Genomic DNA, 27,713 nt, shown 5'->3' with positions numbered 1-27,713 from the left:
ACCAAAACAGAAGCTAGCTAGTGACTGTGCAAGGAGGAAATACTGAGCACTAATTCCTGGCCCGTGGAAGTCTTTGACCAAACACCCTCCGACTGCGCTGGCGCCCACGGACATCGACTTCACGCTGAGTTTGGTTGGTGAAGGATGGGGCCGACCAAAGCCCCGGGAGCTGTACCTGCTTGTACTTCTTCAGGACGGTCTCCTGGAAGCCGAGGAAGATGTATATTGCTCCTTGGTGGTCGTCCTCCAAGGGCGCCCCAACCACGACGTCGTTGTAGGAGTCCTGGTTGAGGTCGGGCACGGCGGCGATGCAGGAGCCGAAGCGGGAGTTCTGGTAGCTCTGCAGGTCCCCCAGGGCCCCGCTGGAAACAAAGCGGTTCTGTGGGGATAAAAGGGGAAAAAATAACTCAGCAGCAAGCTTGGAAAGCCAGGAAAACCCCCAAAGGCAAAGAGACAAGAAGCAACCCCTTGGAGCCCTATAAAATAAAGAGCCCGACACCTATCCATGGAGCCTTTCATCCCCTGGGTTGCTGGGATGAACGGAGGTGCTGTGGGGTGGAAACGTGCCCCTGGCAGTGGGGGCAGCTCCGGGGATGCTCTGCTGCTCCTCTGCAAAGCCTGGTGCATGCACAAACTTGGGGAGAGCCAGGAGCTCACAAAAAGGAGCCCAGGAAGAGGGGTGCTGAGTTGGCATGAGAAGGAAATGGGGTGAGCCTTCAGCCAAGGTGTGGGTGAGCCCCATGCTGATGGCTGCTTTGCCTTCCTTTTAAAGCAACATAAATAATTGCACGAAATTTTTGCTTTAGATATGGGGATCCCTGCTGTGCCGGGCAGCCTGCGCAGCCTTGAATTCTGAGCACCATCTTCTTGCTGCTCCTGAATCCCCAGGGCCCATCAGATTTGGGTCAGAAACTGCATTTTTTTTTTTTTTACCAGGATTTTAGGGCGGCAAAGCAGCAGGCAGGAAAACCAGTATGATACGTCCCACCTGTGCCTCAAAGTGCTCATGAAAGGGACAACATCGCCTGGGGGCTGTGGGCGAGGGGACCCCAGGGACCCAGCCCCACGGTGGTGCCTGGGTGTGCCCGTACCTCTCGCAGGGCGTAGACGTAGACCTTGCCCCTCTCCCTGCCCTCGCTGAAGTACATGGGGGCTCCCACCAGCAGCACGTCCGTGACACCATCACCATTCACATCCAGGGAGTTGATCTCGCTTCCGTAGTAGGAGCCGATCTTGGGGAAGACAGGAGAGGAAGGCTCAAACCCCTTCCTTCCCCGAGCTTTGGAGCCGTGGGTGCACGAGACCCCTGACCACGGGCAGGTTGTGCTGCTGAGCCCCTCAAACACTCTGAGCACCGTGCCCTGGTGTTACCTGCTCTCCCTTCAGTGCCTGGTGGATGGTGAGGTTGCGGTTGTTGTGCATGGTGAAGATGATGACCTTCCCCGTGTGGTTGAAGCGCGGCGCTCCCGCGACGTAGAGCCGCTCGCGCGCGGTGGACACGACGGAGGAGACAGTGTAACCTGCATTTCGGGTGTGGGGGTGAGCAGGATCTGTCCCCCTGCTCGCCCCCCATCCCACAGCCTGCCTGGGGTCAGCTCCATGCTGCCGGCACAGCCCTGAACGTGGCTTTGCCAGCGATGCAGTGATGCAGGTAAAACCCCTGTCATCACGCACGGAAGGTTTTGCTGATGCTGGGTGTGAAAACTCAGGGTGCAATAAAAGCTGTGCATCCGTCCCAACCATCGCTCACAAATACTTATGCCAAGCTAACGACCTCCAGCCATCCCAATTTCTGACCCCGCAGGATTATTTTCTGTGCTGGCACCAGCAGCGCTGCATGTCACGCACTTGCTCACGGTGGGCTTACACAGGAATATAATGCTGGGGTTGCAAAATCCCCTTTTTCAGACTTGCAGGCAGCTCCAGGCTTCTGCACATTCGCAGCTGGTTTTAAATGCTGCTTAAATTATCAGACACTCAAAGCACGGCCAACACTACAGCTGGATCAGATCCCTCAGGGTCACACCAAGCTGAGTTTTGAGTAAGAGAGGGGCTGGTGGGGCTTACAGAGCCCTTTCCCTGGGCACTGACTGTCCCTTAGTCTCTGCCTTCCCATATATTCCCCTCCTGGGAGGAGATTTCTAAGCAGAGCATCAGCCCTGAAGCACCCAGGTCCTCCTGGAGCTGGGCTGCCGTGCCGCAGGATGCACCAGGGCTTTCTTAACATTCCTGTCTTTCCCATTGCTTCCAGTAAGCAAAACAGCACCTGGGGTTGTTTGTGTCCCCATCCACAGGGGGAAGAGCCTCCACGTGCCGGGGGGTGACCCCACAGCCCCCAAACCCTGCTCCGTGCCCAGCTGGGCGCACACAGCCCGGGCAGAGGCTGCGTTTTGCAACCAGCTTGGGATCCTCACCGCGGGGCTCCCACACATGGAACGGATTAGCACAGCAGGTATTTCCTCCCCGGGCATGAAATTTCATCAGTGTTTCTTAAACTGTTCCAGTAAGCACTGCGAATGACCCGGGCTGGACGGGGTCTGAGCTGCTTCTGCACTTGAGTCGTGTTTGTGCGGCACGAAGCTGTCCCCGGGTGCCAGGGGCAGGGCAGGTCCAAATATTAACCAAATATTAAGCACCCAAATATTAAACACCCAAATATGAAGAGCCCAAATATAAAGCAATTATTAAGCAGCCAAATATTGAGCTCAAATATTAAGAGCCCAAATATTAAGAGCCCAAATTTTAAGAGTCCAAATTTTAAGCCCCCAAATACTAAGCCCCCAAATATTAAGCAAATATTAAGCACCCAAATAGTAAGAACCCAAATATTAATCAAACATTAAGCACTCAAATATTAAGTGCCCAAATTTTAAGAGCCCAAATATTAAGCAAATATTAAGCAACCAAATATCAAGCACCCAATTATGAAGCACCCAAATATTAAGCAAATATTAAGTACCCAAATATTAAGCATCCAAATATTACGCACCCAAATATTAAGAGCCCAAATATAAAGCAAATATTAAGCACCGAAATATTAAGCACCCAAATATGAAGCACCCAACCACGACCGCATCCCAGCGATTGTGCCCGGCGGGGCTCCCTCACCCAGGTAGGCGCCGTGGTTCTTCAGCTCCTCGGGGAACTCCTGGAGGTAGGACTCACGCAGTGGGATCACCTTCCCGCTGCTGGTCTCCTTCAGCACGGCCCCGTTCCAGTCGTAGGCACCCACAGCCCCCAGCAGGATCCCATCCTGGGAGGGGGGACAGCAGCCGTCGGCACAGAGCCAGAGCACCAAAAATCCCGTGCCAAAGCTCTGCAGGTGGCCTTGGGGATGGGTTTGGGGCCTCTTTTTGTGCTATTTTTCTCCTATTGGAAGCAATTCTTGCCCTCACCGCCCGTAGGGGTGAAGCTGATGCGTGCAGAAGCTGGAATGGGTGAGGAACCGGTGGGCTGGGTTTTGTGGGGGAATGCTCACGGGGGTCCCTAATCCTGGGCTGTGTGCCCTCCGAGGGATGCAGGGTGCGGGGAGGGAAAACAGTGAATGGTCCCTCCCAGAAATCATGGGTTTTGCGGGAAGGGGCAGGAGGAAGGCCCCTTCTTAGAAAATAAAAAATAAAATAATATAAAATAAAATAAAATAAAATAAAATATAAAATAAAAAATAAAATAAAAAAATAAAATAAAAAATAAAATAAAATAAAATAAAATAAAATAAAATAAAATAAAATAAAATAAAATAAAATAAAATAAAATAAAATAAAATAAAATAAAATAAAATAAAATAAAAACCACTGCACTCCCTCCCCACCCGTTTTCCACCGGTCAGCCGCCCACAGCAAACACGCAGGCGGGAGCAAAGCAGCGGGGTCACTCTCTTACTTCCACGATGTGAGATGAGAAGCCCGTCTGGGACATCTCCAGTCCAAAGGAGATTTCATTCTTGTTGGTTCCTTCAATACAAACAAACAAAGACGCTGTCGTTAAGGGGAAGCTTTCCAGGAGATGATCCCTGGGTCTGGCTGGGCTGCAGGGCCACCTCCACCCTGCTGGAGCACAAAGGTGCCCGTGCCCCCCCTAAATACCTCCAACTACACATGCTCGTGCTGCTAATGAGCCACTGAATAAATGCAGAATAAATAAATAGCAGGAGTGCTGCCCCGTGTCCTAGCTGCAGACTGCAGGAGCTCATAAACATGCGGATTCAGAGGATCTCACTTAATTATTGCAACTGGCTGAAATTCCTCACCCAGTGAAATGTTCTTCCACAGAAGTGCTGGGCTGGCTGAGATCACTGGTGGGGAGTTTATGGGCTGGTTTGACCCAAATTCCCCCAAACACAAACGTTCAGTGAAAACCCTCCACTTTTTATTTCAAGGCTTTGTCCCAATATGCTATTTTCTTACGAAATTTAGAGAAATGTCATTTTAAAGACAAACAAGCGTGGAAAGAAAAAGGAAAAAAAGCTTTTTAACAGACAAAATGTGTGTGAATCAACTGGAGGCTCCATATTCCTGCCCCCCCCAGCACAAACCATTCCCAAAATGACCCAGCACAATAAATCTGGCTGGGATGCGTGGTGCTGAGCAGCGTGTCCCCGGGGAGGGCAGGGGAGGAGCCCCGCTCACCTTCCAGGCTAAAAATCCTTTCCCCCAGCGCGTCCACGATGTCTTTGAGTGCTGCCTCGTCGGTGACGTTGAAGAAGTGCTTGTCATCCGGGTCGCTCGCTATGAATTTTATCTCATTCAGAAAGGCTTCGGGATTGATCCCTCTTCTGTTATAATAACCCAGTACCTGGGGTTGGGAGAGGAAGGTGTCAGGCGTTTCCACGCGATGGATAAAGCTGCCCCAAAGCACCCCAAATCTTTGTGCCTGGCACCCCGCGATGGGAGCAGACTGGGGGGCTGTAAGGATGGATGTGATTCGGGTGCCCACCCCCAGCACTCACCGCCACCGCGTATCGGGTGACGTTGTCCTTCTCGCTGTCCTCGATCACCTTCTCCAGGTCTGGGCTGTCGTGCGACTCTCCATCTGTGATTACAATCATTACTCTCTTTGCCCCTTTCCGGCCACCTTTCTGAAACGCTTCCGAGCTGCAATTGAAGAGATGCCCTGGGCTGCTCAGCGTCGCCGGCGGGGTCGTGGCAGCCCCCGCGCGCTCGCCCGTGTCCCCGAGGTGTCACACAGCGCCCTGCATGCCCTGCGGTGGGACACGAGCCCCAGTGGCCAGGTCACAAAGCACAGCGGGGGAATTAAGGGGCTGCTGGCACACAGGGAGGTGCAGTGGGGTGCGGGATGCTCAGGGAATGCTTTAGGACTTTGTAAAAGGGTTTTTTCCTCTAGTGGAGCTGGCTTTTTGCAGAGAGCATCCTTTAACTCAGCAGGATGCACTAAATCTGGAATATGGGTCAGGCTGCGGTAAAAATACGCAGGGACAGAGTTAGTCCTGGGTAAATGAGGAGATGGAGCTGTGGGTTGGGGCTGTGCTGGGCACCCCAGTACCCACTGGGTGAGCAGGAGAGCGGGGCAGCTGCAGGGCAGGACTGGGGGCTGAGCTCTGGGTGCTTTCAGAAAGAGGAGACCCGTTCAGGATCTGCTCCTGTGCCCAACCCCGGTCCCTCTGCAGCTTGAAAACCATCAGATGAGGACTGGGCATTTTTGGAGAAGCATGCTGAGCCCCTGCCTTGCAAACAGCAAGGAGGGATGGAGCGTGGTGGTGGTGGGGGGGAAGGGAATTAAAACAGTCACTGCAAACTCGTTGGGGTGAACGTGAGAGATTTTTACCGAGCAAACTCTATCCCATAGGCGGTCCTGGTTTCTGTGCCTCCTCTTTGCTCTATGTGACTGGCAGCCGCCACCACGTCTTTTACAGACCTGTAGTCATTTAAGTGAAACTCGTGGACCACGTCTTCTCCGTACTGAACCACGCCGACCTAGGGGTTACAGACAGGTCACACCAACAGCACAGAGGGCTCCTGCTCCCAGGAGCACCGGGTCTGCATTTTGGGCACCCCGGCGCTGTGAGCTGCCTGGGAACCATGGGCAGCAGCACGCTGCTGGCCTGGTGCCTGCTCCACGACCCAAAAAATGCACCACGACGTTGCATGACTGAGTATCCATTTGCGTGTGCACAAGCTGCTGCAGGGGGGTTTGCCACAGATGCCTCCTAAAATTGGGCCAGGCAAAAGGATAAAATAAAAGAGGGAAAAGCGCAGCAGGAACTGGATGATATTTTGCCAGCGTTTGGGGCTAGCAGTGACAATAAATATCAAGGCCCAAGAGTGTTTGCAGTTGTGTTCACCCATGGAAGAGGAAGCCACTGGGAACAGGGACTTGGCAGTTTCTCAGCCAGTTTTGCTCCAGGTTAGCGGAGCCAGCAGCTGAGCATCCCTCACTGTGTTCCTGCTGCTACTGGGATCTGACCTCCCCGGCTGTCCATGGCCACCCATAAAATCTCGATTTGCTCCAGTTTTCCCTCTATGGGACCACTGATTGGGACCAATGCTCAATTTTCTTTCCATTTTCTGCCTGCTGTTGCCCCCTGCTACACAGGTGCAGGACAAAGCGTCCGTGCTGTGTTGTGGCCCCACAGCAGCCCCAAAAAAGACAGGACAAGGTTATTTGTGCAAAACACTGAGGACTCAGGAGCAGCCAGAACACATCTGCCCTCCCTTTCTTTGCTTGTCATGGAGCTGAGCACAATCCCTGCGCAACCAAGCGCACGACTGCAGGGCAATTCTCCGATATTTCCATATGATTTCATCCTCCCCATGCCTGGCTGGGGTGTGGGTTGCTGCTCTCCCCGTAGCTCATCTACGGACATTAATGTGAGCATTATTTCCATGGGCTCAGCTTTGCAACGCATACGTTGGAAGTTCCTTTTGAGAAAGCACAGGGCTAAATTACGGTGCTTTTTGGCAGAAAAGAGACTTTGAGAAAAGCCGGAGGAATCTACGTGACACGGGAACGCACGAGCTGTGCACGGGCTTACTTGTATCTGGCCGGGGCCGATGTAAAATTTTTTCAAGATGTTTATCAGGAAGTGCTGAACTTCAACCCAAGGATAGATGCTGTTTGATCCGTCCAGAACTATGATTATGTCCATGTACGTCTGGCACCCTGTGAAAAATACGCGGCGCGTTATTGAACGGCCTTGGCAACACTTGTGAAGGGGGGATTTATGGCCTCATTCCTCGCAGGCAGGTACTTGCTCTTGTGATTTGTTGGGAAAAAAAAAGAAATCTTACTTCAATCGCTCATAAAGCCCTTCACTCCAATATTCGCTGCAATAGGGCAGACAGAAGCCACGTGCATCCTCTCTGCCAAGAGAAGTCTGGATAACTTTCTAAGAATAACGCCCCGTGGTCCTGTCTCTGATTCAGATTTGGGCCTCTATCCTGCCTCATAAGCTACGTACATCAAAGGGCATCCCCCTGCGGGCAGGATCCAGGCCCTGCTCCCCCCTCAGCGCCGTGTGGTGCTCCCGAGCCTTTTCTGCCTCTGCCACCCAAAAATCCCAATTCTCCCCCAAGCCAGGATGGGGAGAAGGAGCACTTGCAGAGGCTGGTGCAGGGCAGCCCTCTGTAGTTTCCTACCACCCATGGGAAAGCCAGGAAGCTCATTTTATTGCCTCAAAATCTAATCGTGTCCCCAGATCTACAAATTTGGGCCAGAACATTTAGCATCCAGTCAATGAGCTCTTTGTTTTGTGCGGCCAAGCTCTGAATTCTTCCCCTATTTTTCCTCCCGAGCCGCGCTGATAAAATATTCTGGATGCTTTTTGTTCTGTTTTGGGGAGAAGAAGGTATTTTTTGTCTTCCCCGGGTGTCAGTCAGAAGGAAAATGTTTACCAGATGTCTGCGTTTGTGACCCCCTTTGAATCACTTCCCTGCAATAATTTCCTCCGCTATCTCGCCTTCTGGCAAGCACCGACGGAGCTTTGTTTGCTCAACGGTACCGAAGTGCTCAGGGCACAGAAATTTGTGCTAGCTTTGAGCTCAGGGTGAGGGCTGGAGGCTACATAAGAATTTCTCCTACTCTGCAGAGCCGGGGCCACGGTCTTGGCGAATCTGAAGTTGGCGTTGACGCGGGAGCACATCCCCGTGGTGTAGTAGGAGCTGCCGCACTCGTGGGACCAGAGCGGGCTGCAGGCCTGGGGAAAAACAAAAAGAAAGCATCAGGGGTGGGCCTGAAAATGCCACTTTTTCACTGCCTGGATGCCGAGAGGCTGGGCAGGAGGAGGTGGGGAGAGCAGGGGCTCGGAGCATCACCGCCAGGCAGAGCTAAACCCCGAAAGAGCAGAGAGGGGTGGCAAAGACCTGGAAAAAGACGTGCCCGCATGCAGACATCCAAACATGCACATCAGGGCGCACTCTCTGCGTGCACCTCTACACGGACCCTCGGCCCTCACCAGGAAGCTGCTGTCCTTGGGGTTGGTGGCCAGGCTGAGCCCCAGGCGCATGTTGTCCTTCCTCTCGGACACGTTGGACAGCGTGACTCTTCCTTCGGAGAGAGGAGCTGGTTAGCGGGGCGCAGCACGCCTCGGTGCCGTGGGGTTTTTTTGCTTTCCCTTTTGTTTTTGCAGCAGTTGTCAAGATAAGACTTTTTTTTTGTTCTTTTTTTTTTTTTTTCTCTTGCCACAGTCAACAAAGAGAAATTTCTTCTGGAAATTAGACTGTGAGTCACTGAGTCTTACGTAGTAAATCCTTAGGAAAGAAACCCTTCTGAGCAGCTCTAGCATCTCATCCTTTATTGTCAGGCCAGCACACACTTAGTGGCTGATTTATGTTTGTGCCTTTCTCTCATTTCCCATGTCACAGTCCAGAAACCAGAAATGGCCCACGGGGCCACCCTTTATTTAGGTTAACAGGAATAGCATTTCGCCCTGGCAAAAACACTTTCTAACCATCCGTTCCCCCAGCACAGCTTCGTGAGGGCACCCAAGCTTCCTCCGCCCCGGCTGGTGATGCTTAACCCTCGGTGATGGCCAGGTGGGGACCGTGGGGGTGACAGGGATGATGGGGACAATGGGGATGAGGCTCCTGCCAGCCTTTCTGGCTCCTGCAACTGCTCTGCACAAGCAGCACAGGACAGAGCCACAATGGTCACCTCGGCCACACAGGCACCTGGCATCCCCACGGGGAAGCCCTGTGCCTGCTTTTACTCAGGTGACCTCAAGGGATTGTGCCAACAAGACAAGATAATCAAAACCAAAATAAAATAGAGTGTGCTCACGGAACTGATCTTTTCATCTGAAACTGGTTTCCAATGGGAAAAGATTGCTTTTTAGCAAGACTCAAATTTGCACACAAAAGAGATTTATTCCCTGGAAAAATCTTGGTGTTCTCACAGCAAAAACCAACCAATCAAACACAAAAAAACCCAACAACAACAACAACAACAAGCACCACCGCAAAACGAAACAAAACAAAAGCCAAAGCAAAACAAAAAAATGCCCAACAAACCCACAATGCTTTCAAACAAAGATGTATTTGGTTCCAATCAATCAAATGCTTCAGATGAGCCAAAGCTCCTCCTCTCTTATCAGCTCTGGTAGAAACCCAGAAGAGTTTGGATTAATGATGATGACAAATAAAGTGGGAACTGCTGCTCCAGCGGGAAACCTCCCCAGACTTTGCCCCCGAGCCCCATCAGTGCTCCTCGAGACCCTGGGAAAGTCCCTGGCTCCCACGTCCCCCGCTGACATGGGGTGTGGGGCTTTGTCCCCTTTGGCCTCGCTGTCAGACAGAGACAGAGGAACCCTGACAAAGGGCCAGGCATTTCCCCCTCCTTGGGGCTGGCTGGGGATGTGTGAGACCCCCCAGATCTCTCCTCCTGCCATGGAAGGGCCCTGGGGGTGGTGGAGCTGGGCACCAGTTCCCCCAGTAGCTGGGCAGGATGGTGCTGGAGGCGAAACTTGCCTCCCTGAGCATCCCCTAGTGGGACCACAAACTCTGTGACACGTTATCAGGTGTTTGATAGTGGGGTAACTCTGCTAACTCTGTCCTGATCGAATAAACTGAACATTTTAAGCTCCTTTAAATAAATCACTTCTTTTACTCTTGCCTGATTTGCTTCATTTTACCCTGCTGATGCTTAAAGCCCAGCACCAGGAGTCATACGAACACCTGAGCTAATGACCTCGTTAAAAAATCCTCCTGAAATGTGGTCCCCATGCTTTTGGGAGCAATCTGGGCAAGACACCAAGGCGAATTTTAAAGAATAAAGCCGTGACAATGAGCAGAAGCTCATTAGAAACGCCCTGCTCCCCCCGCACCCCGTGCCCCGTACCTAGGTTGAGCTTGGTGCAGTTGCTGGGGCTGTCACTGGTCACCGGGCACTTGTAGACATCTCCCGTCTTCTGCTGCCCGTTGGTCTCGTAGGGGGCCCCCACCACCAGCCTGCAGGAAAGAGGTGCCCGTCAGTGGCCTTCAGAAAACAGAGCGTGATCCTGCAGGGATGGGGTCCCGACCCTCTCATCTCTTGCCTCTTGCAGGGTGAAACCCGGTCCCCACCAGCCCCAGGGGACCCTCCAAGCTGGCCAGATGAATCATGGAATCGTAGCATGGATTGGGTTGGAAGGGACCTTAAAGATCACCTAGCTCCAACCCCCGACCCCAGATGACTCGCTTGGAAGCAAAACCCATCAGGTTATGGGGTTATGAGGTCTGCAAACCCATCTGCAGCATGGGGAGGAGCAGAGGACCCCCTTGTCCCCTCCTCTCGATGCATTTTCACGGCTGGCACAGGCAGCAGGACCAGCACTGATGCCCTCAGCATCCACCTGAGGTCCCCAAGGTGGCACTTCCCACTGCTGGGATCACCTTCTGGGCATGGATGTGTGCCAAGGAGTCCTAGTTCCTGCTGAGATACCCAAAGTAATAAGCAGTTGTAGCTCACGCTGGGGTCCGTGGGGAATTTTCCCCACTAAAAAGCTAAAAATGTGAATTTTTAGGACTTTTGCACCGAGCTGGGGTTGCTCGCTAGCAAACAGCCCGGAGCTGGTGGTGGGGTCAGCAGTCTGCAGGCGAGGAGCTGGCACCCATCTGCACTTCAAAATAAGCAGAGGTTTATCAGCTGATAAAAGCACAAAGAGCCAGCGAGGGTGTGGGATGTATCTGGGACATTGCAAGCATTTTTCTCACTTTTTCCTGTGGACTTGACCAGACCAGTCGAAAGCAGCAAACCGAAGGCGGAGGAGAGCAGGACCCGAGGAATTTGGCCGTCCCTTCCAGGCTAGTTCAAAAATACCCCGAACTGCGGGTTTCTGGCATCTCCTGCTCCCGACGTGTTAGCCCAAAATAAACCCAGTCCACTGCTTTTTGATTTTACAGCCCGATTGGTGGATGCAGCCGTCCCTGTCCGGATTGCTGAACAAACAGGACCTCTTTTGTTCTGGGTTGCCCTACACAACAGCTGGCGAAGCGACCACTCCCAGCACAGATGTTCCCTGTTAGGCCAGAAACGGCCTTTTTTTCTGTTTTCTTTTTTCTTTTTTTAAGCACTGCTTCTACAAAGACACTAAACACTCGTTCTTTTATCCCATCACTATAAAATGGGATTGCTCGCCAACTGAAAACCTCCAGAATCTAAGAAGCATTTAAGGATTCTCATGGAAATACTTCCTGTCTTACAGCTTCGCTGCTAACGAGGAGACTAATTAGGGTAAAATAACAACCATCTGGAACCGTCCCCAGTAGCATTCAGAGGCTCAGGCAGATCCGGTGCCTGCCCCTGGACCTGGACGAGGAGGTTGCTCGTGGGTCCCTGCTGTTGCCACACGATTGATGCTCACGGTCAGAAAGGGGGATTGGCAGCAGATGTGAAAAGATATTGGGGGCGAGGAGGGAAAAAAAACCTTGAAGGTGGGAAGGAAAAAAGGTTGAGGTACCTCAAAGGATGGTGTTTTCCACTCTTCGTTTCCCAAGGATTTAACACGAATAGGATTTGTGCTCCCCTGCCCCCAGATTACCCCACCATAATAAATGCCGAGCTGGGAATCCCCCAGTAATTCTCCCTCCCTCATTAACAGTGTCACACCGCCCATTAACCCGCTCAGCAGCACCCAACTGCAGCATTTACGAGGACGAAGCAGCTCTGCAAAACACGAGATGATGACGACTGCAGAGCAGCCCATTCCACCCATTCCCCAGCCCTACGTCAGGCCTCGAGGCTCAAAGAAAGCCCAAATATTTACAGCCGCTGCCACAAACGCAGCAGAAATGCATGAAGGGGCTGTGAAGCTCGCAGAATTTTTTGTCTCCCCAAGACAATGGCATTGTTTTCCCTTTTGGGTTAAATTGAAATGATTAAGTAGCTGAAGCTGTCAAATTCCCATGGAAAATTGGCAGCTCAGGAGAAGATTTTTCCAGCTGTTGGGAAGGTGACGGTGCTGGCCGCAGGGCTGGGAAAAGCTTCCCCAAAGCTGGCTGGCAGTGCTGCTGCTGCTGATTGCACCAGCTCGCAGGTTACAGACCCCCTCCTTCATTTTGTGGTTTAGAAACTTGTGGTCTAAATATTTTTATTTTTTGCTTGTTTGGTTTGCTTTTTTTTTGTGTTTGTTTGTTTGGTTTCATCCCAAATGACCCAAATCTAATGAGAGCATCCTGAGCATCCGCAGGGAGCCGGCCCCCTCCCTGTATGCACCCAAAATCTCCCCCCTTGTCCTCCCTCGAGGGTTGCAGCCCCCGGTCCTTGCAGAGACCCGAGCAGCAGGCCTTGCATCATGGTTTGGCTAATGGAGGAAGATTTAAAAGAAAATAAGAACCAAACAAGCCCTCCCTCGCCTTCCTTTTTCATGCGCTCCTTATGGGGAAAACAAAAGCAAAAAAAAAAAAAAAGGGATTAAATGTGAAGCGCGCAGACCGCTCAGAGCAACATGTCTGAGGACATATTTTTAACTTTTATCCTGGGAAAAAAAATGGAAAACCAAGATGTCAGTGGAAATGCCTGAGGAGCATCTGCTCTGCCAGTGCAGGAAGGGGAGCAGGGGCTGAGCTCCTTCTGGTCCTGCAGGAGCTGCGCGCTGGGGCGGCTGGGGCTGAGGCTGCAGGCTGTGCGAGGCCCACCTCAAGCACCAAAACGAAGCCTCAAAGACAAATTGGGAATTTTCAGGTTTTTTTTGCACTGTTTTAAATGGTTTTGTCTCACGTGAATGTCAGTGGCTTGTACAGTGCCCTGCTTCTAGGCCAGCGGAGCAGCACAGACCCTGGGAGGCTGCAGTACTTTGGTGTCTAGAAAACCTGGTACCGAGTCATTGTGCTTTTTTTTTTCCCCCTTAGCCCAATTATCTGGAGAAATTCCCTGTGCCACGGGCATTAATTCACACCTGCTGTCTCAGTAGTGAACCCAGCAAAGGATGCTTGGCTGGAGCACATCTTCCCCAAAACCATCCATCCGTGCTTTGAAGGCGTCGAGCGCTGGAGAATCCATCCTTTCCCCAGGGAATTTGTTGCAAATCTTCAGCCTCAGCCTTCAGCCTCATCCCTTCAGCCTCATCCTCTCAACCTTCAGCCCCATCCCTCAGCCCCAGGCTCCAGCACCGAGCTGATGGCACCACGTGTGGCCACGTCGTCTCCCAAGGAGGGGGCACCACCGCCACCAGGTCACCTTGTGATGCCACCAGATCTCACCCCCGTGGTTCTGCTTGACCTGCACGGTCCCTATTTCTCTTCATTATTCAGTCTCTAGTTCATAATTTTTTAATTTCTGCCTATTGCCCCTAATGTGCTGCTGGTCCCTGCCTTGCCTGCCCTCCTGCTCGTACCGCGGGCCATCCTGCCCCGAGCTGTGCCCCCCAGCACCTTCGCCCAGGCTCAGGTCACCTCCAGGCAGCAGAGAGGTGCAGTCACCACTGGTGCTGTGCACCCCGAATTAGGGATGCCTGAGACGCCCTCGAGACTTTCTTCACCCCACCAGCTCCTGGCTTCTTCAGGCAGCAATCCCCTTGCTCACCGGGCTCTCTGCGCACACGGCGGAGAGGTTGCAAAGCTCATTTGGAGACCCAAAATGTTTTGATTAAATGGAAAGGAGTCAGGAAAAGAAGGTATGTCTAGCTGGTGATCCGGGAATGCAGGGATTAGGGAGGAATGGAGAAGAAACTATGCTTTTCACAGGATTTTTCAATCAATGGGACACTTAATCTCCTGCAAGGCAAATTCGCTTGTAGTTAATTTATTCAAGATGGGCCTGGATGAAGAAGTGATTAAGGAGGTTCAGGAAAAGGAGAGCTCAGCTGTGGAAAACTTTAAATTGCTTTGTGGCTCCTTGGACAGGACGTGGCAGGGGAATGGACTTTGAGATGTTTTTCTCTACATTGGCAAGGGTGGAAGAAAAAAAAAAAAAATAAAGAGCTGGTGGGAGTCCAGGGGGAGGCAGAGCCGGCAGAGGGATCACGGCATGGGAGGACGTGGGACCTGGAACCAAGTCCTAGACCTGGCTCTAGCAAAGCGTGCTGCCAACCCGTGGCCACAGCCTTGATTTTGGGACACCAGTGATGCCATCCAGCCCCTCGCTCGGTGACCGTCCCATCGCACGGCGTGGGCAGGAGCAGGGGGCTCCCAGCTGCTCCTGCTCACCTCGAGCAGCCAAAGCCCTTGTGCTGGGGACCAAGTGCTTCTACAAAACCACACCTGGGACAAACGGCTGTGGCTGAGCTCCACCACGCTCTGATGGAGCTGGAGTCGGTGCCTGGTTTGTTTTCAGACCCAGAGCCATCCTCAGCATGCCCTGAGGCACAGCCAACGCCTGGCGAGGTGCAGCAGGGCCAGGAGGTGACCGAGTGCATTTCTGTGTCCAAGTTAATGGGTTAATTTTGGAAAGCAGGTTTGAGAAAGGATGGTGCACAAGGCCAGGAGTGAGGCAGGCCTTTGCTTTCCTGCGTGATGGCAGCGAGAGGGCTCATCCAGCCTCCGCCCAAGGCTGGGTGCATGGCAGGGAGGTGGAGGGTGAGGATGGCCACCACCAGCTCAGGGCTGAGCTAGCAGTGGCCGCAGGGGAATGTCGCACCCTTTGCAAGACTCCTCTGTCCATTGAATGCCTGCTGAATCATCCCTCAGAAGCATTCCTGGCCTCAGAGCCCCCATTTAGCAGACAGCAGAGCAGTTGCAGAGCTCTGTCCCCACGGTTTGAGGGTTTCAAGGGGTTTCTCTCCCAAGACACGGTGCTTCCTTGCTCTGAGGTTTGGGGTTTGGGACACACCAGCCCAACAGAGACCAGACCCAGACCTGCTCCTGGACATGAGCTTTGTCCCTGTCCCCTCCTGGCCACCTCCTGCTCGGGGACAGCCAGCGGGAAGCCGTCCTGCCACCGATGGGCACAGACACCCTCGGCGGTTGTCTTCCTACGGGCCGATCAGTGTTTTCCCTGCTGTACAACAAACCCTCTCATTGCAAAACAAAACATAAACACAGCTGTAATTTAACCAGCTGCTCAGGTCGAGCCAGGAGGCTCCGAATCGCACAGCCCCATCCCACAGCTCCAAACGCTCCCCACGGACCCAGGGGGCTGCCTCCATCCATCCAGCACCCACATAATGAGAAGGGGACACCACCAGGACATGGGACCAAGGGACCAAAGCCCAAGGCAGGCAGTGGCTGAGGTGAGGGATGCACCAATTCTGCCATAGGAACCCCGTAGCCGTCGCAGTAAGCGCAGCTCCCGGAGCTCTCCTTAAAATAACACATGACGGGCGTGCTGCAGAACACGGCCGAGGAGCTCGCAGAATAGTGTGGTTAGAAATAATGATACTTTATTTTTCTCGGTGTCATTTTTTCCCTTTTACTTAGGGATATCGTAACCCAGAGGTGTTTACAGGCGAGGCCCCTCGGCGGTTCTTGCCTGGGCTGTGGGTTTCCAGCACTGGTTGATGCTTTTTGTCAGCATCAGGCACTCTGTTCATCCAGACCCTTGTGATTTTTGACTTTCTGCTGGAGGTTTCCGAAGCAAACCCCAATCTCCAACCTTGCTAGGTACCTCTTGCTTTCCCAAATTGCCCATCATCACCAGCTGATGGTGTTCGTGGGGGTTCCCACACCCCAACAGGTCACTGGCTCCATCCCGCTAACCTGCGGTGCTCTGTGACCACCCAACCCTAAATAACAAAGATGTGACCACAGAAACCTTGTCGTGGTCGAGCAATATGAGATGGGAAGGAGCAACACCCCTCTAATTCATAAAGATCTGCTGCAAAATACCTCCAGCCTCACATTTCTCTGTCCTCATTCCTGGAGGGCAGTGAGAGTGTGTGGAGTGCTGCAGCTGCGGGGTGGGAAACGATGTCTATTTTCCTGCTTAGGCCAAAATCTTTTTTTAAAAAAAATAAATGAAAGCTGAAGAGCCTAATCTTATAGCTGATGCTTACCAGCCCTGGAGCTGATGACAACCGTGCTGCTTCGTGGCAAGGAAAATGTGCCCCGAGGATGTCAGATGTCCCCTGTCCTCCTCGGTGCCAGGCAGTGGGGAACGGCCCCAAAAACCCCGTGATGCTGGTAACAAAGCCCCTGCTAAATCCCCCGGAATTACACCCACAATAACACCAAAGAGGGGACGACCACGGAGCATGGGAGATGGGAAAAGGGAAGAGCGGGGCTGCGGCGCGTCCTGCAGCCCTGGCGTGGTGGGAGGGAGAGCCGGGAGCAGACACGGTCCCCGCGCCGAAGGAATGCTCTGCAGCTATGTACCCTTTCACCAAAATAATCCCAGCGCTGGGGTACCGGCCAAACCACAGGAGAATTGCAGCCAAGAAAGCCTCGCAGTAGTAGGGAAATAGCAAACCCTTTAACTGTTTTTCCAGATCAGCACAATTACAGCTCGAAATCCACCGAGCAGACTTTTCGCTCCTCTCCCTCCTCCTGCTCCCTTCGGTCGTGCTCGGACTGGAAACGTCACGTCTGTGCCTGGAGCTGCCGGGCACCCACGGGGGGTTTAACCACGGGGGTCCCCTGCTGTGGTTGAGGGGCCAAATCCTGCACCCAGGCTTTGCAGCACCCCCCTGGTGCTGCCGCACAGCGAGGATGGGGCTGCACGAGCTCCAGCAGCTGGGGATGCTCTCCTGGGCGATGCCATCTTGCCAGCAGCATCAGAGAAACCCTGGCCCCAGACAGCTCGGGAACGCTGTATTTATTATTTTTATGGCTTCTGAAGGCTAATGGATGTTTATTCCCAGGGCTTTCCTTCCACAGCCAGTTTTCCTCAAGCATCTTTATTTTTTCTTTGCATAGCTGGAAACGTGCAGCCCGCAGCCACAAGCTGGTGCAGGGCCCTGGTGATGCTCTGGCACAGCCCAGCCTCTGCCTCCTATTCCTGAATTTTTGATTTAGATGGGAAAGGTGGGGATGGAAAGCTGGGGGTGATGGCTGGGCTTTCTGCCTGGCATTGGACTTGCTGTCAGCGATCCATCTCAGGTGGTGAAGTGCACCGCTACTACTTGGACTGCTCCCCAAAAAACCTGTGCCCTCCCCAGCCCTTGTCCTGCCAGCATGGGGACCCATCCCCACTCCATCTGGGGCACAGAGCAAGCGGGGGGCTAATCTGAGATACCTGGTGGCACAGCCTGCAAGAAAAGGGCTGGAAAAGTTTCCAGAGCAGCATGAGAGTCAGCACGTGAGCAGAGCAGGGAGTTCTCCTTCCCTGGGGAGTGACACTAAGGCCAGGATGGTGGGGAGCTGAGAGAAGCCAAGAGGAGAGAGCAGGTGAAATAAGGAGGGAACCTTTTCCACTTTTTCCCTCTTTTCCCCTGATCTTGGACCTCTAAGAACGTTTCAACCTGAGCTCCAGGTGATTCTGGTTTGTTTGACCCCCCTTAACCCTAAAAATCTGAACGGATGTGAGTGGAGCAGAGGAGCAGCTCCAGGCCCTTTGGGACACCACCACCATCACCTCTGCCCTTAAAACACCTTCATCTTCTTCAACCCAAGCTTCTGCCAGGCTGCTTCACCCTGCTCACGGCAGCCTGGGGGAGCTCAGATCCCCCTGGCTTCATGGTGCCACCTGGGGAACCAGCACCATGGTGCCGGGATGCTCAAACCCCTTCACTCCAGGCAGAATTTGGCCCCAGGTGCAGCAGGAGCACTGGGTTGTTGCCACCGTGTTGCACGTCTGGGTGAGTTTCGGTAGCCAGCTGCCCTTTTTTTTTCCATTCACATACTTGGAAAAATCACAGATTGCACCTCCTGCTCGATGAAAAAGGGAGAGAAAGCGGCGAGAGGGAGGTCTGAAAGTCAGCTACTGACTGCCAGCAGGAGAAGCGACCCCCCGAAGCGGCGAGCTGTTAGAGCAGTAAATTTCCAAGTGCTTTTTTCCCCTGGAGTTTAATAATCCGAATTCTTTCCTCCCAGGTTTTCCACTATCAGGGCTGCAGTTATAGCCCCCACGTGCAAGCTATCTGGCTCCCTCCTGAAAGGCTGGAGAAAGAGAAATAGCCACAGCGAAAAATATGCCTGCAGAATGTTTTATGTGTGTGTGTACGTCCGTACACACAAATAGCCCGTACACTCACACACACACATATAGAAGCTGCTTTGAAATCCTTCTGAAGCCCTCCACGCTGGCCAAAAGCAGCATTAAACGGTTCAGACCGGAGCAGAGGTGCCAAAGTCCTCGGATTCCACACTTGGTATTTGGCAGCCGGCTCCCCGCGTGTTGTTGGAGCAATCCCTCCTGCAGCAGCCACGTTTCTGGGATGGCCATTCAGCTCCTCCGAGCTCTGCTGTACTTTGGGGGGTTTTGCTGAACTCCTCGGGGCCAATATTCGATGATGCTTGCCTGGCTTCTGCCTTACTAGCAGCTGGGGTTTCGTCTTATCATCCCCTTTTCTTCTGTTTTCTGGCAGCTCCTGAGCCTGGCCGAGGCTCTGCACAATTACCATCATGTGGCGGAGCTGCTCCTTCTCTACGTCCTCGGTTTATACTACAGACGTTTTGTTTGTTCAGTCATTTATCCTTTAACCAGAGTGAGTCATGGTGGCTGCAGTTTTTAACTATGTACACATTTAACAGACATCCTATACTGTGTAATTGCATGCTATAGTGCACACTGTATTTATGGAGATACCTACGCTTACTCAGGGCGGTGAGCATCCATTTTTGCATGCAGAGGAACCAAGAGAGGAGAAAAGCTCCAGCTCTGCCCTGGCCAACGTTGGCTGGGGAGATGCAGGAGATGCCAAAGCCAGATCTCATCACCCCCTGCTGCTCACAGCAGTGTGGTGGCACCTGGTCGTGCCAGGGCCCTGCTGTCTTCCTCTGTGACACCGATGTCCTGCGCAGACGGATGCTGGCTCATTGCTCAAGGAACACCAAGCAGTAGCACACCCATGTGCCATCCTCGTTGGGTTATGCTGCTCTCCGCCAAGGTTTTTTGGCATTGGATGGATGAAATGTGATACGGAAATGATGTTTTCTAGCAGCAGAAGTGGTAGGAATGTGATGGCAGGGACACACGGTTCCTGTTCCTTCTCTCCTTCGGAGAACTGCGGGCTCCCATCTGCATTTCCCAGGCTCAGCCTAACCTGGGTAGCACAGGGCAAGAGCCTCTTGTGGGGGCAGCTCAAAACCCACTGAGCTGGGGTTTGGGATCTGCTCCTGGGAGGAGATATTTCGCAGCAGAACCTGGTGCAAATGGGAGGCTCGTGTATGCCGGAGCTGCGTACATGAGCACTTCTGGAGAGGTGGTCCCCACCCTTTGTGGGCAGGAGGATGAGGATGGAGACAGCAGGCTGTGCTGGTGTGCCCTGAGAAGCCACCCTGCGATTTTTGGCAAGGTTCTGCCTCCTTTCCTGGCCCTACCAGCACGCTGACAGCCATCCACTGCACCTCTGCACACCAGCACAGCTTGCATTTGGGTTGCAGTAAAGAAAGACCATGAGGGTTTGGGGCCATAAAATGGGCTAAGAAATGATTCCTTTGGGCTCAAAGCAGCTGTGCCTACGGGGGCACCTGCTCCAGCATCACATGGAATGAGACCACAAACGAAAACTTGACCAGCATTAATGCCAGGCTCACTTTTTGCCCTAAGCCTGGCTGTAGGGCACCCATGGGGCAGACAATTCAGCTTGGTGGTGACAGAGTTTTGGGGTGTTTTGTCTGCTTTTGGCTCTGGTAGCTGGCTGTGACCTTGGAGAGCACCCAGTGTCCCCCCAGCCTCACTGGGTGGCCACTTCACCCCCCCAGAACCTTAGTGAGCAACACAATACCCCAGAAGCCCCAAACCCAAGCAAAACCCCGAGCAAAACCCATCCCAGCTTCTCCCCACACCCCCGACAGCCGCAGGCGGCTCTGATCGCTTCTGCAGACCTGACTTCTTGGAAACTCTATAAAAAGGGATGGCCTCAGCCCAAAACCCCGACGGGTTTCCAGCAAGTGCTGGAGCCAGGGAGCCATGAACCTGCCTGGGGCGGCTCCTCGCAGCACCTGCGAGCCCTGCTCCAAGCACATCAGCTTGGCCCCAGCATCACCAGCACCAAATCTCACTTTCCTGCCAGGCTTGGGCTCTGCCAGCCCCAAAAAGGTGGTCGGGAAGAGCAGGAGATACTCAGCATTCCTGTAGGTTGCTGTAAACCCCCTCCTTTTTGGGGTTTACTCACCATTTCTTGCCCCCGATGTCGTGCTGCTGCACCGTGTAGCCGAAATAGGCGTCCTTAGAGCCGGCTATGATTTTGGGCTTCTTGGTGTCGATGTTGAAGGTGTCGCTGAACCCTGGGGAGAGAGGAGAAGGATCCCATCAGGCAGGGTGCTGAGGGAAAGCGCTTTTATGGTGCGGGAGGCCAGACCCCACAGGGGTCATCCTGAGGGGTGCGGAGCCTCCATCCACGGGGCCGTTCATGCTGGCCTGCCAGAGCTGTTTTGGGCCCAAAAGTCTCCAAAGGAGCCTCCAGCCCCAACCTTTCCCTGAATGCTGCTCCCCACAGTGCCTATCGGGTCCCAGGAGGGCCCTAAGAGACACGGGGGTGGTTTGACCCCATCACAGCAGCTCTGGGGCACCTCACCAGCTGGACGGGGTGGTTTTAGGTTTGCCTTAGGGATGCTCTCAAACCCTCCATGGGTACAGATGCTGCACGGCTTCTAAGAAGAGGTGTTTTTTTTTTGTTTGTTTGTTTGTTTTTGTGTGTGTGTGTGTTTTTTTTTTTTTTCTATACAATATTATTTTCCCTGCTGGTTTGTGCCAGGGCCCAGCAAGGAGATGAGGTGGATCTGATGCAGGGAGGGATGCGGGATGGCTGGTGTGTCCCGGCTCTTTGCTCGCCCTCGGGCAGCAAACAGGTGCTGGCTGGCTCATCCCTCTGCAAATAACAGTCCTGGCATCACAGCAAGGATGGCTTTAAAGGCAGCAGAAGCCTTACGTTTGGTATTTGTGTGGGTATAAAGGGGATGTCAACAGGAGAGGCTGGGAATGTCGCTTCCCAGGCAGAAAGTTCAGGGTGGAAAGTGCTTTTGTAGGTAGGAATGTTAGGAATAAACCTGAGGTTTTTTTTTTTTTTTTTTTTTTTTTTTGCAGTCATAGAAACAGATTGGCGACGTTGGCTTGGTAAACAGAGAGAAGTAGAGTCTCGCCAAGGAGAGCTGAGGTAAGAAGCTTTAAAGTCCTACAAAAAGAAATTCTAGAAAGCAAGGGGAAAAAAGGAGACGGGGGAGATCAGAGCCAGCACATTTTGTGGTAGATTGACCTTATTTAACATTGCAAAACAAATTAAAACGTCCTCTGAGTCAACCGTTACCCAGTGGCAGCATCGCGAAATTGCGTTCTGGCCACGGGGAGAGGCGATGGGCAAAGAGGGTACGGGGGGGGACAGGGCAGATGGGGCATCCCGGGGGGCACAGGGGACATGGGGGGACATGGGGGGACATGGAAGGGCACAGGGGACTTCCTAGAGGAGGGTGCTCGGGGGCATTTCAAGCACCAGCCAGCAAGGCTCAATTCCAGGTGATGCAGAGGCATCTGCAGCGAGCGGAACAAGTGTCACAGAGAATATCACAGGTTTTCCCCTGATTTTTGCAGAGTTTCTCCAAATTTGCCCCCAAAAGACATGTTCCTAGGTAAGCCTAGCTGACGGGAAGGCAGATGTCTTTGGCAAGTTGGGGATGCCCATCCCACGGCTCCTTGCCTCCTGGAGCAGTAAAATGCAACCAAATTGCTTGCAAAAGGCATCTTAGAGGGGCAAAAAAAGCACACACAAGAGAACTAGTAGCTTATTCAATGCAAAGGTCTCTAAACCAGGAGAAGCAGGGATAAGCATGAGATAAGCACATTAATGCAGGTGGAAAATGTAAAGAAAAAAGCAATTTCCCACCCCTTTTGGCTTGGCTGCCTCCCCAAAGGGCAGCACAATGCAAATTGAGGGGCCAGGCGTGGGCTCCAGCCTGCTGGTCCCTTCTCTTTAAAAGTACCCAAATGCTCGTTTTTAACCAGAAATAAAGCCCATGTGGGCATAAGGGGCTGCAGCCATCCTTGGCCCGATCCCATAGCAGAAATCCATCGGATCCCGAAATTGCAGAGAGGGGGCTCTGAGGGCTGCAATGCCCCGTGCTGGTGGCAGGTAGCGGGCAGAGAAATGAAGAGGTCGGGAGGAAAGTTTGCAGACAACGGAATGCAAAGCCCCTGGATTTTGGGCACAGGAGGGAAGGAATTGGCGTGGGTGCATTCGAGGCAGGAAGACAAAAAAATCGGACAGAATTTAAACCGTCTTAAATTAATGGGATCTTTTTGAAAGGCTGTCAAGGAGACTTAGCAACCCGGAGAACTCAGTCTCGTTTTCTTGTCAGGAGTGACATCACTGTCATAAATAAGTGACCAAAACCCACATGTTTTGCTTGCGATCGTGCCAAGGCAGGAAGCCTCAAATACCTCCTCTCCGAAGTGGAACTTCAGCCGAGGCCAAACCTTTGATTTCTGTCAGGTCAAATATTGAAAAGGAAAAACAAAAACCAACACAATTGGGGAACAATACTGGGAGTTCAAGGCACCTTTCCTGCCAAAAAGAATAAAAACAAGTCCTCCTTGTGCCTTGAGGTTGGTTCTGCTGCCATAAGAGGCTGGTGGCTTTAGCTGGTTGCTTTGCTCCAACCTTTGGTGATTTGAGGAGACCTGAGCAGGGCAGCAGAGCTGCCGGAAGAATTTCACTTTAATTTAATTTTATTTTATATCTGACTGCAGGCAGGACAGCACGATGTGACCCTAAACCCAAACCTGGCGTTTTCATGGCTCGAGATGGAGGCATCGTGGGGCGAAGGCTGTGGCTCTGGTGCCCAAGAGCTGTCCTTGCAACCCTCCCTTGTTCACCACTCACACCCACATGGGAGATGCAATCCCTGTGGTGGGACAGTGTGTCCAAAGACCCCACCATCACCAACAAGAGCCACCACACAGGGGTGACCCACGCCACCCCATGTCCCCAGAGCTGCTGGCCACGTTCAGCCAGGCTCCTGTGATGGGTCCCCATTGCCATGTGGGCTTTGGCAGCTTGGGATGCTCCTCTGCAACCCATCTGTCACACACATTGTTTATTTTTATATCTAGGATTGCCTTAGAAAAGCCTTTGAGCTTGATATAGGGTATTTGGGCAAAAGCTAGCAGGCCCCGAGGAGAAGCAGGGCGGACCAGATGTTCCCAGGCATCCCTCTAGCCTCAGCCCCTACCGCGCTCTCTTTGCAGACCGAAATGCTGAAAAAGCACCAAATTCCTCTCCAGGTCGCTATCTCGAAGCCAGCATTTGTCATCAGCTATTAGGAAACAAATGGGGTTTGGTGGCTGCCGAGGCTGCGGACGGAGAGCCAGGGAAATAGTGGAGATGACCAGGAGATCAGTCATCGTGGCTGCGTGTGCTGTAACATTCCTGGTTACCCACAGAGTCCCGACCAAAACAGCCCTGGGGCAGCAGCTACACAAGTACCTTGTGCTTCCACCGTCCCAGCTCTCTGGCCCCCAAAAAGCCAGGGAGGAGCTGCCCAAGTGCTTAAATAGCAGCCGGGCACGTTAAGGAATGCGTTGATTGCTCGTTTGCAGCGTGTCCTGCAGCCAAAAGCACCACGGCGCTTGGGGGTTTGGATACCATGGACCCTCCCTGGCCAAATCTCTGCTAGGGATGGAGGACGTTAGGTGTGGGATGTCCTTGCACTGCTCTTTGGGCCATCCAGAATTTAGTTCCCAGCCCCAGGTAGAACTGGGGGGGTCCCTTTTGAACCTACCTGGGCCAGCCCAAGCCCCCCCCATGGAGCAAGCAGAGCGCCTTTAATGCTCAGTGACCCTCTGTTGAGGGACCAACAGACCCCCTTGTCTGGATAAAGCAGCTGAGGAAGGAAAAGAGCTGCATGGAGTGGGACAAGGGAAGTCATCCCAGGGCAGACACCCTGTCCCCGTGGCCGTGGGTCACATCTTCCCTGCGATCTGACCCCTGACGGCTGCTGCTGGGAGGCGTTTGTTTCAGCAAGTCCTTGGCTGGGCTCTCCTAATTCAGAGCTGCACCCCAAAGCCCCGGGGGAGAGGAGCTGGCCTGGACCTTAGGGACAGCTCGGTTTGTCCCCCAATTGTGCCCAGACATCGCAGTGCCTCCGGGGACTCCCAGCCTGGGAAAATGGCTTGCAGACCATGGCACGCTCCAGGACACGCGGGGGCTGCCCACACAGCAAAGGGACCGTCCCCGAGGCCACATGTCCCATCCCGGTGCCAGGGCCTCCCACGCGTGTCCCAAATTTGCTTTGAGTTCAGCCGGTGAAAGAAAATATACCACAAAATATACCACCCCACAGCCACAAAGCATCCCAGAGCATGGGGACCACCACGGCGCGCTGGAAGCTGCGCCCTAACCCTTGCCACCGGCACAGGGCTCGTGGGGCAGCGCCGTCGCCCGCGGGCATGGCAAAACCCCGTGGGCAAAAACATTCACCCGGAGGAGTTTTGTTCTTGCAGGGGAGCTCTCGGAGGGGCTGCTGCCCACGTAAGCACGGCCCCGGCAGCCCCGCAGCCCCCCGCGGGCAGCCCCGCTCGCCCGCCGCCATGCGAGGCATGCACACATGTTCCCCATTAGGCAAAGAAAGGCAGCTCCGCCGCGGCTGGCTTCAGACGATCGAGCAACAGTGCAATTAGAAAAGGGGAAAAAAAAAGAAAAAAAGAAAAAAAAAAAAAAAAGAAAATTCTGGCGTGCTTTTCCACCAGGATGTTTAGAAATGTTTACAGTGGCATTAGTGCTCGGCGCTGCTGGCTGCCGGGGGTGCGTTAGCGGGCGGCGGCGCTCCTGGTAGCGGTAAGCAGCTCTTTTCTTTTTTTCATTTTAAAGCTAAGAGAGGTCCCAGCCTCGCTGCTGCCAGCCTGGGAGGATGTCAGCCGTGGTCAGAGCCCAAACGGAGCCTCCTGCTCCCAGCACCCGGCCGGCGAGGGGCCAGCGAGACGCCGAGCTCTGCTCCCACCCCTGGTTGTGCTCGTCCCGCCGCGCACCGAGCCGAGCAGGGGGAGGCTGCAGGAGCACATCCTTAAGCCAAATATTGACCCAAAGAAAGCCCCTCGTGGGTTGTTTAAAGCCAAGCACTTCTCTTTTGCGCTGACCCCTCACGTGCGGCAGGACAAACCACCTGAGGGATGCGAAAATTAACCCTGCCTAAGAGGGTCAGGCTGTCTGGGGGGCTTTTTTCCCCTCCGTCTGATGCTCCAGAACACTTCCAACTAATCTGCTCGTGCCTGCAGCCCAGCGCTGGGAGGAAGGCAGCGCTCCCCGCTCTGTCCCAGGAGCCCATCAAAGCCCTTCATCCCCTTCAACTCCTCTTCGCCTGCCTTGAAGGCGCCCGGCTCTCTCCCTCCCTCCTGCTCCCGACTTTTCTCATTAAGCCTGGGCATTCCCAGGCACCTTTCCCTCCTCGCCTAAAAAAAAGCAGAAGGTATTTCCCCGTTGCTGGCAGCAGCCGTGGGGAAGGGAACGGGAGCTTACCGGGCAGGAGGCAGAGGGAGCAGGTGAGGAGCAGCCCACTGGGAAGGTCCATGGGAGCACGGGGGGCCCCGCTCCCCGGCCCCGAGCATCCGCCGAAGGCACCCAGCCAGACTGGTAGCCCTGCTCAGAAAACCTTTTCCTTATCCCCAGCCTTCCCCGGCTCCCTGACAGAAGGCGAGCATTGGGAGGGAGTGGGAGGGACGAGCGGGACTTGTAGGAGGTACAGCAGGAGAGGACGGCAGAGGGGACAGCCCGCGTGCAGCCGTGGCACCCTTTAGGGATCAGCTCCGTGCTGGGGCTCTGCTGGCTCGGACACGTGGCCCCGTGGCCGTGCCGGCCCCACAGCACCCGCTGGGGTCCCTTGGGTGCCCTCACCGTGATGGGAGGGTGGTGGTGGGAAGCCTGCGTGGTGCCACTGGTGGTGGCGGGTGCCAGTGCTGGGTGGGTGCCACCTCTGCCCCAGTGCCACCGAAATTCAGGGTGCTAATGAGTGCTTTCTTCCCCACTGCCAGGGCTGGCCCCATGCACAACGGGGTGCTTCAAATACCCACAGCCCTTAGACCAGATTCCTAATGCCCCCACGACAGCCATGAGATGTCATTTAGGTCCCCGTCACCTCCAACCCAAAACCTCTGATGCACAACAGCATCCCCAGGGCGGGATTTTCTCCTTCCATCCTATTCCTCTCTGATATGGGGACACCCTTTGGAGGAGGCAAACCCAGGGCAGCTCCAGCAGGAGCTCAGCTGGCCCCACAGCAGGGTTTTGGGGCTGGGACACAGCCCTGAGCACCTGTGGACCAGTCCCCAGAGCCCCAGCACACCCAAACCTTGCTCCTAGCTGGGGTGGAAACAGCCTGGGGGGCTCCTCTGGGGAGGCAGGAGCAGCCAACACCTTGCTACGTGCCCTCCCTTTTCCCAGTGGGAAAGTTAAATTCCCCCCCTTCCCTCCTGAGTCGATACGTTTTGGGTCTCCAAGCGGGAGAGGACACATGTCTGGAACAGAGATCAAAGCAGCAGTAGGATCCAAAGCGTCTCGGAGATGCGGATGCTCCGCCGCTTGTTTGTATAGCACCCCTTCCCCCAGCAAAACGTTTTGACAAAATTGGAGATTTTCAGTCCTAACTACGTTTTCCAGCTGTCTCGCCCATGCCTTACCCTGGAACAAAAATCAGAATTTCAGGAGGTAGCAGGAGCTGAAGGGCTTTTTGTTGTTATTTTTTGGTTTTGGTGGAAGTTAAAAGTTTTTTTTTAGGGACTAGAAGGGAATATTAAAAAGCTCCAGCAGTAAGCACAGAGGAGATTTACAACACGGTGTAACCAGAGCACAGGGGGAGCGATTGCTGCTTCTCCTGAGCACAAACAATCCCTCAGGACGTAGGGAGCATCCCAGGACCTTTCCCTTGCTCCTGAGCCTTGAGTTTCCTGCAGCACCCGGGGTGCCAGGGGGACCCCTGCCCTTGCGGCTTCGCTCGGGGCACGCGAGCGCTTCCGAGCAGCTGGAGAAACGTCCTGCTGGGAACTACAGGCTTCCATTCCACTGAAAACAAAACCATTTTTTTTTTTTTCCCATGGGGAAAAATAGAAAATACAAAATGCCCACGTGATCTCGAGATTTGCATCTTGGGGCAGTTTTCGGAGCGGTGGCTTGGAGGCAGCCCCCTGGGAGCAGCAGCTCGAGGGCGGCCGAGGTAGGGCAGGAAAAGGAAGGGCTGAGAAAGGGATGGGGGCCTTGCACCACCCATCCCTCCCCACGTGGAGCTGAGGGGTCCCAAGCACAATAATTCAGGAGTTAAAAAGCT

At 53.7% G+C, this 27,713-nt stretch overlaps 1 protein-coding gene across 2 annotated transcripts in view; it reads right to left on the bottom strand.

The window, feature by feature from the left end:
- Nucleotides 1-27,713, bottom strand: part of ITGA11 (integrin subunit alpha 11) — a 59,559-nt gene that overhangs the window by 13,109 nt on the left and 18,737 nt on the right. The window contains exons 1-14 of one of the 2 annotated variants that reach the window (XM_084532183.1): nucleotides 25,913-26,071; nucleotides 20,582-20,693; nucleotides 10,291-10,400; nucleotides 8,411-8,502; nucleotides 8,038-8,152; nucleotides 6,992-7,119; nucleotides 5,785-5,933; nucleotides 4,949-5,093; nucleotides 4,629-4,794; nucleotides 3,883-3,953; nucleotides 3,109-3,253; nucleotides 1,372-1,520; nucleotides 1,092-1,232; nucleotides 176-379 (exon numbers count right to left, since the gene is read on the bottom strand). In XM_084532183.1, coding sequence (XP_084388309.1) covers nucleotides 176-379; nucleotides 1,092-1,232; nucleotides 1,372-1,520; nucleotides 3,109-3,253; nucleotides 3,883-3,953; nucleotides 4,629-4,794; nucleotides 4,949-5,093; nucleotides 5,785-5,933; nucleotides 6,992-7,119; nucleotides 8,038-8,152; nucleotides 8,411-8,502; nucleotides 10,291-10,400; nucleotides 20,582-20,693; nucleotides 25,913-25,964 — 1,779 coding nt within the window. In that variant the 5' untranslated portion in view covers nucleotides 25,965-26,071. Of the gene's footprint in view, nucleotides 1-175; nucleotides 380-1,091; nucleotides 1,233-1,371; nucleotides 1,521-3,108; nucleotides 3,254-3,882; nucleotides 3,954-4,628; nucleotides 4,795-4,948; nucleotides 5,094-5,784; nucleotides 5,934-6,991; nucleotides 7,120-8,037; nucleotides 8,153-8,410; nucleotides 8,503-10,290; nucleotides 10,401-20,581; nucleotides 20,694-25,912; nucleotides 26,072-27,713 lie in introns of those variants that run through there. The other variant, XM_084532184.1, reaches the window with a different exon arrangement.

This window comes from Aythya ferina, assembly GCF_964211825.1.
Source record: "Aythya ferina genome assembly, chromosome: 11".
Lineage (NCBI taxonomy): Eukaryota > Metazoa > Chordata > Aves > Anseriformes > Anatidae > Aythya > Aythya ferina.
Note: the sequence above shows the minus strand (reverse complement) of the source record. Positions and strands in the feature narration are given on the sequence as shown.